Raw genomic sequence first — 16,393 nt, 5'->3', positions numbered from 1 at the left:
CGTTTCAGCCTGATTTCCGCGCCTCATTACCACCAGGTACGCATACTTATTCAACAACACAGCTAGTGCGCGATGACCGTTCGGCCAATAATCTATAACATCTACAGCCACATCGTACAACTCGTAGTAGCCCTCCTGAGCCGCAAAAGGAACACATGTGTGGGGGGTCGCGCGAGAGACGTACCGGGGCACAGCAGTACACAGTATTCTAGACACATTACAAGCATAGATGATAGAGCACATGGAGGAGAAGCAGAGCAGGATAATACGCCAGAACCCGCAACATCGGCAGCAGCATCACATCACGACACGTCTCAAGCCTCCCCACCGCCGTCTTTCGACGAAGACGACTGTATCTGAGCACTCGTGGAAGTCCGTCGTTGTCGCTTCAGCGAGGCCGACGCCCCCGCGGCTCCCACCCGACTCGCGGGCGACAGCCGCGTATTCGACGGCATCGAGCTCGTCGTCGACGCCCGCGGCCGATTCTGCGCCGCGATCTTCGGCAGGTTCGCGTTGTTCTTCCGCGACGACCCGTGCGGCGTGCCCGACGCGCGATTCCTATCACCGAAGCCGTCAGAACCAAACGTCCGCGCGATCGACGGCGAAGAAGACGCACCTCTTCTTAATCACGTCCGTCTTCAGGGATAGCGGGCGCACGACGCCGTGCAGTTTCTGCAACAAGACGTCAGCTGAGAGCCCGGGAAAACGTGACGGGAAGACGGCGACTCACGTAGAACAGACCGCACGCATTGCCTGCACGGGACGCAGACGATCAGCGATAGGCAGGGCAGCACGATAAGCAGAAAACATACAAAGGGGTTGGCCCTCGGGGTCCCGCCGCCACAAAGGCGTGATCGTCGTCTGGCAGTTCGTGCAAACCGTCGGCGTGCTCTCTCCATCCTCACCTCCGACCCGGCCCTGGCCGCCAGCACCGTTCGCCGTCTCAGGCGTGCTCCTACCCGTGGACCCTGGTGAGCCCTATGTCGTCTCTCTACTACCCAAACGAAGACGCACCCTTTGCGCTGTGCGCCACTCGCGGCAGCGCGTGTGGCGTTGTCTACGCGCTTGCTTGATGCTATCTTGCGAGGCGGTTGCGCGCTGCGAGACGTCCCCGCAGCACCGTCCAGGGACGGGGGCGTCGACGCGTTCGAGACGTTATATGGCTCTGGGGACGCACCAGAACTGGAGCCGACGCCGTTGCCCCAGCCATCGCTCGATGGACTGCGGTGGAACATACCCTCAGTATGCTCGAGAGGAAGGATCTGATTAGGGTCGACTGTAAACGAGTTCGAGTTCGAGCCTAACGTCGAGTTGAGGTCGTGGGACGTCACGGGGCTGTACATCATGTTCATGAGCTGATAGTCCTCTATGCCCAGGTTCGTCATGTTGAACTGGGCGTATGTCTCCGTGATAGCGGCCGAGGCGGCGACTGCTGCGGCAGAAAGACTCTCACTGCCGCCGACGCTCATAGCCGGAGAGTATGTCCCGTTCATCGAGGCGCGTATTGAATCTGCAAATTGGTGTTCAGAAGCCGAGTGGTCCTTGGGGGTCGAAAGAGAGGCAGACATGTTAGTCCCTCCCATGCCGTTGTTCGCGGCGCCGGAGAGGTCGAAGAAGGAATCGTATGAGGGTGGGACGCTGAAGTTAAACGACGAAGAAGGGAAGGGACTCTCCCGCCTATAGTGGTGATCCAAATCCTTGGTGTCGATGGGAGGAGGTAAGTCAAAGCCGGCGGGAGGGTCGGCGCGCAACATGCTCTCTGCGTGGGGGGCGTCGGCGCGCCGCTTGGTGCCAAGAAGACCTTCAGGTGACCTAGGCTTGCCATTGACCTGATGACGGCCACTCACGCCTGTGAATATGCCCTCTTTGGCAACGGTGTGGTCAAAACTCGTCTTCCTGACGTGCTTCGGGAACGTCTTGAGCTCCGGAGATGGCTGCGTCGATGCGGACGCGCGGGCGAGGATCCCGGTTGACGGAAGCGAGGATGGGTGCGCAAGGGGACTGTGAAACAGAGACGACGAGTCAAAGTTAGGATAGTGGCCGCGATGCTCGCCGGCGGACTCGTAGACGGCGGGCAGCATGAGCTGGGACGGGAGGGAGGAATGTGGGCTGCGGCGGCCCGCGGAGCTAGGAATGGGGATGCTGGGCGACGTCACTTCGCGCTTGGGTGGCGTCGAGGAAGGGAACTTGAACTGGTTCTGAAGATCGGACATTCCGCCCATGGGTGGTCGGGAACGAGAGCGACTCGCAGGCCTCCAGTCCATAGGCGCTCGCGAACGGGATCTGCTGATAGCACGCCAGTCCATCGGCACTTCGCTAATAAGTGGACAACAGAGCTCAGTAAGACGGAAGATGGCGCAATAACGTCATATACGTACTCATTCTCTTCTGCGCCGTCCTGGTTTGCGCCGTCAAAACCAACAACCTGCACCCTCGCCTTCCCTTTATCAATGGTTCGCCCTCTCTCCGTCTCCTGTGCCGTCTCTGCCCCACCGGTAGATGGGCCGGTTCCCTCAGCCGCCTTCTCACCGCTGGGCTGCGCGGACCCCGGGCCACCGCCCTTCTGCGCCTTTGCCTCCCGGTCCTTCTCCTTCGCTCGCTCTTTCTCCCTCCCCTCGTCCTCTTTCTTCTTCTTCAGCGCGAGCGCCATCATCCTCCACGTCAAGTTCTCCATCCGCTGCGCGTGCGGCAGCGTCGCTTTCTGGCGAGCGTACATTTTCCACACCTGCGTCGCAAGCGGGTCTTCCCTCGCAAGCTGCTCCGGATCGGCATCCGCGCCTGCGAGATCGAAAGACTTCAACTCCGGGGACCCCGAGACCTTGGGTGACGCGAAGGGCCGTGAGCCGGACTTCTCGTGCACAGATTGTCTGAGAGCAAACAGCGGGTCGGAGAACAGCTCTGAAAACACACGCTCGTTCGGGCTGGAGGCAGAAGTAGGCGCGGTCGACTTCCCGGAGTCGAGAAGCGACAACGCAGTAGGACTCGACGAAGTCACGAGGGACTCGGAAATGGAGGACTGTCGTGGATGAGACATCTGATTGAAAGAGAACAACGAAGCTTCGGAATAGCTCGACGAAGAAGACGGTACGTTAGTGGATGACATCCACAGGGAGGGAGGGATTCCAGGCGCGAAGCGCTGGGTGTGATGCGCTGGCTGCGAGTGGAATTCGAAGGACGATCTGTGGGAGGGGAAGGTCGTCGAAAGGTCGTCGAGGTGAGTTTCGAGCCCAGGTGCTAAGAGGGAACCGCGTCCGCTGGAGCCAGCGACGTGCGCTGCTCCCAGTTGTTGACTGAGGGAATTCCGCCGGTCATGGCTGAAATCTACTGGGGCATCGTAGGGAGACATGGGCAAAGGCATAGAAGAAGAAGGGTGTCGCAGGTTAACGGGGCCGTAGGACTGAGAAACGCCAGCACCGGGAGATTTACGACGAGCGTACGAGGCTGATGCGCCGGACCCAGAACGAAGATGAACCGGGGAGGCTCTGTGGGAGGTCGCGGGAGGGGACGCATATGGAGAAGAGACGTTTGACCATGTCATTGGGATGCCTGAGCGGCTGATGTCGTGCGCATTAAGTTGTTGCGCACGGGTATTGACGCCAAAATCATGTGGGGTATGATTAGATCGCGGAGGAAGACTCGAGGGCACGCTCGCAGAGGGAGGTGCGAACAGGCCCTGTGCAGCAAGCTTATGGAATGTGGAGGGATCGAGAGGGTTGGAAAACACGTTTCCCCACTCTGTGTTTCCCGCCGGTGGCTGAGAGCTATATTGTGTAGGCATGTCGGCGTGATGGGACATGGGCGAGACAGGGTGCTGCAACATGTATGCAGTTGTCTGAGATTGGGCCGAGGCCGCCAGAGGAGTTTCAGGGGCCCAAGGGGAGGAATGAGTGGACTGAGAGACGGAGGAAGGAGGGGGGCTGAGATTGACCGGAGTGGTTGATGAGCCCGACGCTGGTAAGGCCGAGGTGTTTATGGTGGGGCGTCCCAGAGAGGGCCAAGCCTGTTTGCGTGTATTGGAGTCGCCTCTGGCAGGACCAGTGACAAGTTCCATAAGACTCCGTCTAGAAAAAAAGGCAGACGACGATGAATGAGCACGCGCGAACGGTTTGTTGGAGCGAAAGAGCAAAAGCAACGCACGACTGCGGAGTGAGCGGGAAGAACCCAGCAGGGGGCGGGTGCTGGGCGGTCGCGCTGTAGGTTGTGCCGACTGCCGTTGGGGGAGATGTTGATGGCGTCGCGGGATGAGAAGGGGCGAGCGTCGACGAGGACGAGACGGAAAAGAGGCAGAGAGTAGGGGCGGCGACGAGGAGCGATGGCAAGGGAGGACGGACCGTGGCCGAGGGCCCAACAAACCGCGCGCGGCCGCTCATGATTATGCCGATCGACCGTTTTAGGGCATTGCAGTAAGCGGTAAATAATTATTCCAGCTGGGCCCAAGACGCCGTCCGGCCGACCGCTCCCCGCTCCCGCTCCTGCTCTCTCTTCCCGTCCCACGAACCTCCGCCCGACCATACGCAGTCCGGCCCACGACCCGACCACACAGGCACTCGCTTGCTTCTCTCACACATCGTACCTGTCTGCGCTCAGTACTTTCTGTCGCACTCAGCACGACTCGCGGCACCCGGGGCGTACTCCTGCCAGACGGCCGCCTGTCTTGCCCCTAACGGCCGGCAGATCAACATTTTAACAGCGCGCCCAAATGGCCGGAATGCGTCCTGGCCAACCCCGTTCATACGATTTCCGCTGAAATTCTTGATTACCATTTCCAGTTCTCTAGCTCACACCGATTATGCTTCAGCGGAAAGCCCCCTCGCTTTCGTTCATCCACCGAGTGCGACATCGGGCCCTCCCCCTGATCCGTCTTCAGCCATGCATGGCCCACTCAAATTGTTCTGGACCCCCGGTTTGATCCAGGACCCTGGCCATCGGGGGGTTGATGGTTCAGGCATGAATTCACCAAGTGCACCATCACTGCGTGAATGCAGCTTCATGGTTCCGCGCATAGCGCATTCGGAAACTCAGCTTCCACCCTGGCTCTCCTCGCTTTCCCCATTTGGGGCGTCACCTCAAGCCTCTCTAGGTCCACTCCTTGCTCACATGGCCCTCGCTGCCGTCACCCTCTCCATCTGCAACTCCGAACGTCCATACATGTCCCGCCCAGCTTCACTCTCCAACGCCCACAGACGTTTCAGTCGGCTAGAGTCCACGGAGATAGTCTCTGCCTGACCCGGGACCTGATTGTCTTTACAACCATTCGCGTTGATTTACACAACTTATGCGATCGCAGTCTCTTGAATTTGCTCCTGTCGTGATGTCGTCCTTCGCAGAACATCGCTCTTGGCACCAGCCAGACGGCGTGTGATCGCTGACAACTTGTCGCCTTGATTGAAATAGCTTCGCACAGCTGTCCGTCATCCAGTTCGTACCCCGGACGGACCCTGGCGTCAAGGTCAGCATACTGCTATGCACGCTCCATGTGGTAGCACTAGAAGCCTGACCTTCCACATAGTAGCCAGGTCACAACTTGCCACGCATGACTTCGTATACAACCCCCTGGGTTCTTGTTTGACATAGCGAGCGAGCCACTACCTGCGGCCCCGGAGCTCCTGAGCTTTCGTCATCTTCCTCGACGTCTCCAACCTCTGCACGACCCACTGCCGTTACATCGGCACATGTCCTGCGCACCGCGCCACGTTTCCAGAAGGCACAATGCGGGACGCCGTCTCACGGCCCACGGGAACGTGCTTGGAGACGACAATACATACGCATCTCCCTACGCCTGCGAGAACGCACACGTAAGTGCCGCTAAGGTTTGGTAGGGGACAATGGTAACAGCGATTCCTCGCACCACCCGCCTTCTCCTGCGTCAGGTGGTCTGGGGAGATGCCCCTCGAGGCTCGCGCTCGCCCAACCCGCCGAATCTCCGCCTGACGATCCTGCGTGCCGTGTTACGCTGCTTCCTCCTCACGACCCCAGATCGCCGAGTCGTCGCGCTGGCCGCCGCATCTGCCGTGGGCGATGCTGCGCCGTCCTGCGCCCCCTTCGGGCGCAGGTCATGAGACTGCCTGTGCGTCTCGCGTGCGAGAGCCCTGCCCGACTGCCTCCCCCTTCTTCGCTTCTTGCGCCGGAAGCGGTTAGGTCGCAGTACTAGTCTCGGTAACGCCAGTGACGTCTCTAGTCGGCCGTCTGAGAAGCAGCACTATACTGTACATTGTGGTCAACTGTGAACTGTCCTGGAGCTCGTGCAGTATGCGGGAACCGGGGCCGGGGACCCTCGTGGCCGCTCCCACCAGTCAAGACGTCCAATTGTGGTCTCCGGCGCGGAAGAGGCGCGTTCGCATGGTTATTGAGAAGCTGAAGGTGGAAACCCTGCGCTAGAATTCGCAGCTTGCGCTCCCATGCTTGGAGTTCCTTTGGATCCATCGCGCCGGCATCTTGTACTATGGCGTTCTAGGCAGGCGCGCCCCGTGGGCTGCGGGACGCGACTCGGCCTGCCGACAGTGGATATATTTCGCCGAGCGTGCCTGGCGCGCTCTCGGTTTCTCCCGCTCGCTCAAGGCGACTCTGGACAGGTACGCCTGGAAGTCGGCTTCGTTGGCTTGCTCTGTCTGCGAGAGGTACGAGACCTCCGAACTGGTTTATGCGATTTTTTGCGACTCCGGCTGGGTCTCATGTGCACAACCACATGGTAGAAAGAGGTGTGGGCGTTTGTGTATGGCGCTTGCCTTCTTGGACGGCGGCTAGCCGAAGTATGTTTGTTCGGAGGGTCAACCCTCTTTCAGCTGTCGCTGATCCCCCCGCGCATCTGAACACTCCTCGGCGTAACTGTAGATTCAGATTCTCTGGATAGATGTTTCATTCTCTGTGCGACCATAAGATTTTACGTCCTTTGTTTTCCTGGCGCTCGGAGGTGGGTCCGTAAAAGATCTATCCTTCCGGCGTCCATTTTGTACTCCATGGGCTCCTGATGCACCCCTAAGCCTATACGGGCCGCCGGAGTCGTGGACTCGTAGACGCGGCGGTGTCGTGCGCAAAGATCGGACAATGCTCGTCCAAGAGAGACGATCTCCCTGAAGCTAATCTATGCGGACTAATGACTGTTTCCACAGCCACTGCTGCACATGACACGCACGAGTCAACCTTCCAGATTACGATCTCACCTCACTGTACAACGGGTTGCTTGGAACATTGCCCATAGCCATCCGAGAATATACTTTAAAACGTCGAATGACGGGATACTGCTGAGAGGCTAAGCGACCGCTAAATGCGCGGACGTTTCTGACCATGCTGATCATGACTCGAGTTCGCAGGTGTAAGTAACCGGCTCTGAAAAAGCTGCACTACCCAAGTACATACCCCTGTTGAGAACCATCAGATTTCCCGATCGACGGAGTCGTCCCCTGGCGCATCAACCACTTTCCGTCGACGGCCAATCGCGGTCCCTGTCAGTCCCACTAGGTTCTCTCTCAAGTTGACTCACAGGCCGCCACCACTGCGCCTTCTAGACTGTCGTGGTCGATCAGAAGGAGCATGCGTGGGCAAGCGCCTGCCATTCACCCGCCATATGTATGCCAAAGACGACCGGCCGCCGGCAGTTGACCTGTTCATTAGCATTAATCACATGTGACCGGTAGAGAACCCGGTTCTACGCATGTTACCAGCCTGGATGCAATTGCAAGCGACAGAGAATGAAAGGGGGCGTGGAGACCCGGCGAGCTCCACCACCACAACGTCAACAGATCCCGCTGGAGCGCTGATGCAGAAGGTGGAATAGAATCAAGACGTACGAAAGACGCGGATGGGACGGACCGAAAGGGATTGGCACGGACGGTGAACATTTTTTGACGGTGCCTGTCTCGGCTGCTGGCTGCGACGCAAGAAAAGATCTCATCCCCATCGATCGGTTGCGTCCAGGTCCAATGGCGGGAGGCACAATGTCCAGGCCAACGCCGCAAGCCGCAAAAACTGCCGGCTCGCGAATGAGCCGCGACACCACACGCGACCGTACATGCGGCGGACTCAAGATCTCAGCAGATGCAATTTGTCGGTGGGGCACCGTTTGTTTGCACAAGGTGTACGGAAAAGCCGGCGAGGTAGCTGTTTTGGTATGCAGACCGGATACTGACCCTACTGCCCTAGTCAATACTTTCTGGACCTTGATCTGCTAGTAGCCTGGAAATCATACCAAAATATTCATCATTCCGCCGACCTCACTCACGACGGATCATCGACAACATTCTAACAGTCTTCCCCTTTGCATCTCGAGGTCAATCCTATCGCCTCAAGCACATTCGTTGCCCCTCACGACCACGACAACTCTCTGGGGTCGTGTATACTCTACATTACCGGTCGCGGCTCTGCGAGCAGCCGTCGCTTTCATGGTGCGGCCCTTCAATGCTGTGTTCATGGAACCGCATCCCCTCCGGATATCCGCTTGTGTAGTGCATCGCAGTGTCCCTCCCATCTGTATTCTCGTATGGGCTTTTCAAGACTGGTTTTCACCCCGAACTGTCGGCGTCCGTGTCGCACACGCCCACAAAGGAGGTCCCTCCCCCGATCTTGGACAACCCTGCAGGCGCAATATCGTCCCGGTCTTACTGGCATATTCTTCTCCGGTCGGATGTCCTTTGCCTACTCCCCGCCGGCTTTGTCCTACTCAACTTCTATCGACTCGGATTCCTCAGCTCCACAACGCTTATAGTCACCGACACCGGCGTCGGTACCACCATGCCTTTGTACGGCGCATACAGGTCACCCGGTTCCAGGCCTTGGGATGACTATACTCCTCTTCGCAGCTCCACATAGGCTGTGCTCTCGCTTGTCCCCTCTGCCACATGTCCCTGTCGGCCTCTCGTGTGGTCTCTGCGCTGTCTCTCTGCGCCCTCTCCCTCTGTCATATCTTCAGAACGACGCTGTCTCGTCGCCTCTGGTCAGCATTGTCTTGCTGTCTCTTTTGTCACGTTGTTGATACAACGCCGTCTCGTCGCTTATATGGTCTCTGAACTGGTCGCTTTTGCCTGACGGTCTCCGAGGCCCTTGCACTTGTCTTGCCTGATGTTTTTCCAGGCTTCACACTTGTCTTGCCTGACGATATTCCAGGCCTTCACGCTCGTCTTGCCCGACGCTTTCCTAGAACTTGGCGTGTTAATCAAATAAACCCTTCCTGTCTCTGGCAACTCTCCTGGTGTTTCCCTGCGAGCTCTGGCCTTCGTCTCAAGGATTTCTTGTGTTTGGACTGTCGCGTTTCTGCGATACACCAGCTGTCGGCTGGCATTATACACGTCCGGCTGCCCTCACGGATGTCCCCGTTCACCTCCACGTTCTATCTCCTGCGATATGGCACCCCCCACTCTCATTGTCGTACACTCCCCCTACGAATGAGGTGGTTATAGTACTTCCTGGGGTGTTCGCAGTTGTCATCAGAATTCCGAGGACGATGCGAGTTGATATAGTTACTCACTTTACATCTGCCATGCAGGTGCATAGCGGTGGAAGTTTCTGCTCGAAACCTTCACCATCTGAACCCGTGTATCTGTACCTGTGCTACACGTGGTGAGCGAGGAGATGACAAATGACACGAGTACGCAGGGGAGCAAACCGAGCTGTGTGAACATGTCGATCCATTGAGCGGAGACCGGGCAGGAAAAAATTGTATCTCTACGCCTACCTTGCCCTACTGCCACAGGGAATATAACACTCCTAGGAGATGCCGAACCATGTAGCGACGTGTACGTGGCACAACGCTGATAACGCTGATCACTCGCGTCCAGAAAGGGGCCGGTGGGTAGCAGTATACCGCAACGAACACTTCCACCCGAGTGCAAAACTTGTCGTTGCACTCCGGAGTTTGGGAGGGTGTACTCACTTCGACGACGACTAGGGGACTCTCCCGCCGCGACAGAGCGAACTCTCACTCCCGTGAACCACCATAACCAGCAACGGAGAACTAGGGAACGCGCGCGAAACCATGACAAGAACGGACGCGGGATTTGTGGAGGTCTTGGCACTGTAGCTTCTGGAAGTCGATAGTTACCCAGAGCGCCCTATCTCACACGACCGTCATACCTCACCGTGAAACGCTTGGGAAGGGACAATGTATAGATTAGCGGCGTGAGAGTGGAGACGGAATTATACACAGCTGGGTATCATAGTCAACTGCGCTTCCTTTTCAACCGCTTCCCCCCTCTGAACCCTCCGGCGACTCCTCTGGAAGCAATGACGGAGTAATCGCATCCTCGGATAGGGGTTCCTCGCCATTGAGGGAGTTCGCCGCAGCGTCCACCTGTGGGTTCCTGTCGATCGAGCCAGCAGCCGACTTATCGCAACGTTGCTCGGGCTTCTCTTCCAGTTGGTCCGACCAGCTCCACGCCTCGTTAAGGTCTCCTTGGAACAGCGCCATGACGAAGAAAGACAGGATACAAGCGGGGCTAGCGAGCAGTGGCCCGGTTAACGACCGCAGTCTTCCATGTCGGAGGACGCGTACCTTAGGTAGAGAAGTGCGGGCTGCGCCTTCCGGAAGAAGTGCATCACAGACATGGTGGTAACGAGACCAAGCGCGTAGGCGACCAGTGCAGCATGGAAGTATGCCTTTCGAACCGAGGCGAGCTGACCTTGACGGGAAGCACGATGATAGTCGTACCGAAGCGCGGTCGCCACAAACATGCCTGGGATCACGATGTCGCCGAGACCGAGCATGGTGAATCCTCGTTCTGCGGAGAATAGCACGGACTTGGGCCACAGCAGCTTGATGGGGACGTCCAGGTTGGTAGCGACCTTGACCATCTGGGGAGATAGCGATGGCTTCGCAGGTAAACTTCCGAGCAGTAGCACAGCACTCACCACTTCGGTCCCGAACACCCACCAGATGTCGTACACGAACAGGCCCGACAAGAGAACCACCCCAGTCTTGAATGAATCCAGTTTGAGTAAGGAGAGAGCATTATGCGAGAACGACAAGCCCAAGATATCAGTGAGCAAAGCAGAGCGACGAGTAACACTACCACCAAAAGTATACAAGATTGAGGGTATCGCCCCAATAGGTAGGAGGAAGAGAGATGGGGTCCGTAGAGAGAACGATAGCAGTTCTATGATAGCCGGGGTGAGCAACGGGATTGCAAAGGGGGGGGGGAAGAGCTGACCGCGGGGCCCCTTAAGTACCAGGATTTTGTTGTTATCAAACTTCTTCCAACGTGACTCTCCAACGAGCCAGCGCGTCACGGAGATAAGCGACTAGTGTGTTTCAGCATGGGCAAGGGGGGAAGACCACGATAAGTTCAAGATAAGTGCTCACCTTGCCCACGCTGCCGACTCCCGCAATGGTGAAGTACCATTGCAACAGCCATGTGATCCACTCCTTGCCGTAGTACTTGACGATAAGATACAAGCCGAACAGCACGACGGAACCAACCTATATAGCCCAATTGAACGGTGTCATTCAGACTCAGTGCGAAAGCATAACGAACCACCGGGAACAGATAAGCATCCTGGGACGACAATCTCTCGACTTCCTGTTCATCCTGTTCATCAGGTTCTGTTCCTGGTCGCTTGAAACTTTTGCTCTGTTCACAGTCGCAGCGAAAGTTGAGCGCGACGTCGCGTGACCAGAATGAGGAGTGCCTAACTGATAGTGAGCCATAGGACCCAGCATATATTGACGCGCATGCTAATGACAGGAGACCGGCATAGGACGATAATAGGTCCCAATCCGTGCTTGCGACCGACATGATGGACGTGAATGAAAGAACACGTGCTGCCACGTCGCGTGCCGGTCCAGCAAAGACGAGTTTGTCCGTGTTTGGATCGGAGGGTTTTGACAAACACGCTCAAACAATCAGACCTGAACGGTCCTCCCTCCGGCCTCGGTGACATGACGCTGTGCGCTCACGAGTCACTGGCATCAATGTAGTCTCGTGACCAGACGTTCGGAGCTTCAATCGGATGCGAAAAACCGGGTGCATCAGTTCAGGAGCTCGGATGCACCCGGTTTTTTGCATCCGATTGAAGCTCCGAACGTCTGGTCACGAGACTAGCATCAATGAAGATGTGCCTACATAAACGCAAAACTGTTACGCCTAGTGTGTTGCCATATAGTCAGCGCGCCAGAGAACAGCCCCTTGGTCGACACAGTTGGGATTGACCGTCGAGCGCGTGCGAGACATACTGGTCTCTTCCTAGTAATAACCTTCACACCCATATGGGGCACTCGGTGGCCACGAATATTTCAGGCGGGCTGGGCGGCCGCGTTGCCCCGAGGTGGCGGTGTCATGAGCAGTTGAGTGTAAGTCCGAAGCCCCATTGCGAAGTTACAGCAATTTACGACGTCATCCGCAAACTCCTCGGTTCGGCCTCCAGGACCAAGGTGGGGGGTCCATTCACCGCTTCCTGTCGTCCAGCAGCCATGGGTCCTAGGGCTGCAAAATACACGGCGAGGCTTGTCGAATGCATCCGGTGTGTGATCGTATAGTAAGATTGCTTAGCTTGCAAGCTGATCCGTCACTTCTTCAGACATTTCACGCCAGCATGGTTCGCTGCCATTATGGGTGTGTATAGTAGTCACTGGTTCAAATCATGTCTGACGGTGCAATATTCCGACAGGGACCGGTGTCATCGCAATTTTGTGGCACAACTCCCCTTACGCGTACGACTCGAGGACTGTAAAGGTTTTCGCCTATACATTCTTCTTCCTCAACCTACTCCTCTTTATTTTCTTCAACATCCTTACCATACTACGCTACACCATGTTTCCAGAAATATGGCCAGCCTTGATCTATCATCCAACGCAAAGCCTCTTCCTTGGAACATACCCTATGGGCGCGGCCACTCTCATCAACGTTGCCGTTGGCGTCATTTACACAGAAGACGGATTTGGCGGGAAACCCTTCTTGTACACCCTGTGGGCATTCTGGTGGGTCGACGTCGCTTTGTCGGTGATGAGCGCATATGGAATTGTCTACCTTATGTCAGTAAGCGTCCACGAGCTTCTACAGTCTCATGAAGCGACACTGACCGAACTTCCCGTTAGGTTCACGCGGCAGAAGCACGCACTGGAGAGTGTAACCGCCGTGTGGCTTCTTCCGGTCGTACCGCTCGTCGTCATCTCGTCTAGCGGTGGAGTCCTCGCCGCACCCCTGGTCAACTACTCCGCGTCGAACAGCCTCATCACGCTTGTCATCTCCACCGCCTTGGTGATCATGGGGCTGACACTGGCGTTCATGATGCTGTCGCTCTATTTCCTACGGCTAGCCATCTACGGCGTTCCTAGAGGCGGTGGAGTGGTCAGCGTGTATATTCCACTCGGTCCCCTGGGGCAAGGCGGGTACTCCATCCTACTCCTCGGCGCAGGCTTCAATTCGATCCTGCCCCTGCATCACGGAAGCTCTGCCGTCCTGCGTCTGGAGACAGTCGGACAGATCATCGAAGTCGCCACTCTCGGTCTCGCCCTGACGCTCTGGTCCATGGCCTCGCTGTGGTTGGTGTATGGCGCGATAGCGACAATCGATGTGATCTGGCATGAAAAAATCCTATTCCGGCAGGCCTTCTGGAGCCTTGTTTTCCCGAACGTGAGCCACACGCTCCTCACCCCTTCTCTCCTGTGCCGGTCCCACCGCTGATATCGCGTCCCTGCCAGGGCGTGTACGCGAACTTGACGATCCAGCTGTACCGCGTCACGGACTGGACGTTCTTCCGCGTGTGGGGCGCTATCTATGCGCTCGCTACGCTGATACTGTGGGCGTGGGTGTTTGTGCGGACCTGCGTGCTGGTATATAGCGGGGCGATGTTCCACGCGCCGTGCCTCGACGACGTCGACATCCACGCCACAGCGATGGGAAAGGGCACGAAGACGGAGCACGCGCACAGTTCGATCACGGACGTCGAGGCAGCTGGTGGGCCAGAGAGCACCGCCGTCGCCGCGAACGGGCGCAGCCATAGCGACCACTCTATGAGCTCGGGTAGTAGACGGACACCGAGTTCCAGATTCGATATCGGGCGCGGAAGAGAGCAAGAGACATGAAGACGAATGCATTACAGTAAAACTACAGTAGCACACAAGTAATATATAATGTAGCGGTAGAGTACAGAGCTCCATACACAACCACAAATACGACACTACGAGCACAGGCACGAGCACGCGAGGCTCTGCGCTAGAGGGGAGGGATCCAGGGTCCTGGTGACCAGCACTCTATCCGCTACAATTCACAGGGAAAGACAGACGGGTGGTTCAGATTGCGTACACCGACTGGACACCGTCACGTCTAGTGATGTGTATGATGCAATCCGTATCGAGTTCGAGAAAATCGAGGGGAGAAAGAGTTTGGCGTGGAGAAATAGTCGGGGGCGGGGAGTACCGCTTTGAGTAAGCAGGGAGAGGAGGGGCTATACCTGGTAAAGTTCAGGAAGCAAGTATCCATGTCAGAGTTATAGTACGACGGTGGACGAGGATGTGGGGTTGCTACCCAGGCCTTTCTCCGGGTCAAATGTCACCTTGGTTCCCGTCGTGCCTTGGTCCGGCACATAGGGTGCCTTGAACATTGAGCCATCTATGAACGCGGGTATGCTCCGTAGGAAGACCGTGATCCAGAGGAGGAACACGACGCCTAGGACACATAGGTGATGAGAACCAGACGATATTGTAACCTTCAGGGAACGAGAGAGACGACGTACCACACCACGCAGCACCGATCGCTCTGAACACCGGACTATCCAGTACTTTGGCAAGCTCCACACACAGAAGCGCAAACACGCCGTTCGGGAAAATCAGGCCCCAGTACGCCATCGAGAACGGCAATTTCGTCTCCGCGCGCACGTGGAGGATCGTAATGACCGCGACGAGGATCCATGCGACACCCATCGAGAAGAGCACGTATGCCCCGAGGAAGCATCCCGCGAAAACCATCTGGCCCGCAAGCGCGATCGTGGGGAACTCATCTCCCATGTGCAGCGGAAGGATCTCGAAGAGGTCCTGCCCGTTGACGAGGAGCGAGAATCCGCCTTGGCCCAATGGTCCGAGCGTGATGAATGCGGAGAGGATGAGGGAGGGGTCGGGGGTGCCGACAGTGACGAGGCGGAGGAGATAGACGGTGATCATCATGAGCGCAAAGCTAAGACCGATGATGACCATAGTGAACGAGAAGGCGGAGGTGACGAGGGCGAGGGTTGTGGAGTGCGGCATGAGCGCGTGGGCCATGAGGCCGCCAGAGGAGGACGCGACGATGAGGGGGACCACGGGCAGAAGCCATGTTGCGGTCATCTTCGGGATGGAGTGGTCCTGGCGAGTCATCCTACGGAAGGCGTCAATGACATGCTCTGCCATGAGCGACTGCTGGCGCTGGTAACGATCCACTCCCTCGGAGCCTGAGTGCGTCTCACGTCACGTCCTACATCCACGTCCTGCATCTACGGCCGGAGTAGACAGTGGCAGTGCCAAGAGCAAGAGCAAGCACATAGAGTGCATATGGAAAGCAAAGACTAGTACACAATCGGATCCATGAACTCAGGTGAGGCGAAACGATATCAAGAGACATCCGTGCTTTAGGAGAGAGTACAGAAAATAGGAAAGACACAACATGATAAGACTCACATGATGTAGAGCATGCCAAAGGCGATCAGGTAGGAGACAGCGGAGTCCAACCACCAGAATCCCCAGAGCGTCCAGAGGAAGGCATTTCCGCCGAAACCCCAGTCCTGGTTAACGTTCTGCAAACCTGTGAGCATAGAGCGGTCGAGCATACAATCGTGATGTGCTCACCAGCGCAGAATTGATCAAAGTCGCGGCCCCCATCGGGAAGCATCCTATGAACAGACTTTGGGCAGGATGGTGGATCATCAAGGACCAGATCTAGACACGAGTCGCGTGAGTTATCCTGTCGAGCACTTACCTTCGCGCTGCAGCGGCAAGCACTGAGAACATACCTCGGGGAACATGCTATATCGGAGTATTGTGCAGGTGCAAACGAACACGAACAACACGAGGTTGAGCAGAAAGATGGCGAGTGCTGCTATCTTGAGCGCCAGGCTGTCGTTGTGGTAAGGAAAGTTGTGGAGGAGGGCCGAGACCACGCCCGTGCCCATGATCACAGCATGCCACGCCCAAGTAAAATGCCTAAGGGTGTTTTTGTTAACGGAGGTTCTGATGGTCACAGTGAACAGTACTTTACTACGCCTTCTGACCATAGGGATGGTACATCTACGACCGAGAGGCCTCGTTCGTTCAGATTCCACGTCCACCAGACGCCGGAATGTGAAGCGCTCCTCGGTCAGACGTAGCGTCCCCGGCCAGAGAGATATGTGGCGCCGTTTTCGTATAATAAGGATGACAGTACGCACCGAATACGCTCTCGCCAGCTTTTCCAAGCATACACTGGCTGCAAAAGAGGCATGACGGGCAAAACAAAGC

General features: G+C 56.9%; 4 protein-coding genes across 4 annotated transcripts; 1 reads left to right on the top strand and 3 right to left on the bottom strand.

The window, feature by feature from the left end:
- Positions 1–104: 104 nt before the first annotated feature.
- Positions 105–4,473, bottom strand: DICSQDRAFT_132832 (uncharacterized protein). Its single transcript, XM_007361847.1, has 7 exons — positions 4,138–4,473; positions 2,379–4,061; positions 1,015–2,316; positions 813–955; positions 731–753; positions 617–672; positions 105–558 (listed from the first exon to the last, which is right to left on the bottom strand). Exons 1-7 carry the CDS (start codon positions 4,368–4,370, stop codon positions 315–317), a joined length of 3,684 nt encoding a protein of 1,227 aa, XP_007361909.1. The 5' UTR covers positions 4,371–4,473; the 3' UTR covers positions 105–314.
- Positions 4,474–10,168: 5,695 nt separating this feature from the next.
- Positions 10,169–11,723, bottom strand: DICSQDRAFT_51027 (uncharacterized protein; the record flags this gene model as incomplete). The annotated part of the gene is made up of 7 exons (XM_007361846.1): positions 10,169–10,427; positions 10,484–10,782; positions 10,840–11,084; positions 11,139–11,229; positions 11,291–11,407; positions 11,463–11,556; positions 11,602–11,723. The coding sequence occupies 7 exons, from the start codon at positions 11,721–11,723 to the stop codon at positions 10,169–10,171; spliced, it is 1,227 nt and encodes a 408-aa protein (XP_007361908.1).
- A 749-nt stretch (positions 11,724–12,472) lies between these two features.
- On the top strand, positions 12,473–14,146 carry DICSQDRAFT_79277 (uncharacterized protein). The gene is made up of 4 exons (XM_007361845.1): positions 12,473–12,539; positions 12,595–12,958; positions 13,022–13,559; positions 13,628–14,146. Exons 1-4 carry the CDS (start codon positions 12,536–12,538, stop codon positions 14,009–14,011), a joined length of 1,290 nt encoding a protein of 429 aa, XP_007361907.1. The 5' UTR covers positions 12,473–12,535; the 3' UTR covers positions 14,012–14,146.
- Positions 14,147–14,415: 269 nt separating this feature from the next.
- DICSQDRAFT_51062 (uncharacterized protein) lies at positions 14,416–16,170 on the bottom strand (the record flags this gene model as incomplete). Its single annotated transcript, XM_007361844.1, has 5 exons — positions 14,416–14,594; positions 14,662–15,278; positions 15,578–15,693; positions 15,746–15,835; positions 15,910–16,170. 5 exons carry the CDS (start codon positions 16,168–16,170, stop codon positions 14,416–14,418), a joined length of 1,263 nt encoding a protein of 420 aa, XP_007361906.1.
- Positions 16,171–16,393: the final 223 nt, after the last annotated feature.

This window comes from Dichomitus squalens, assembly GCF_000275845.1.
Source record: "Dichomitus squalens LYAD-421 SS1 unplaced genomic scaffold DICSQscaffold_3, whole genome shotgun sequence".
In the NCBI taxonomy this organism is placed as follows: Eukaryota; Fungi; Basidiomycota; class Agaricomycetes; order Polyporales; family Polyporaceae; genus Dichomitus; species Dichomitus squalens.
The sequence above is the reverse complement of the archived record's forward strand: the minus strand, read 5'-3'. Positions and strand labels throughout refer to the sequence as shown.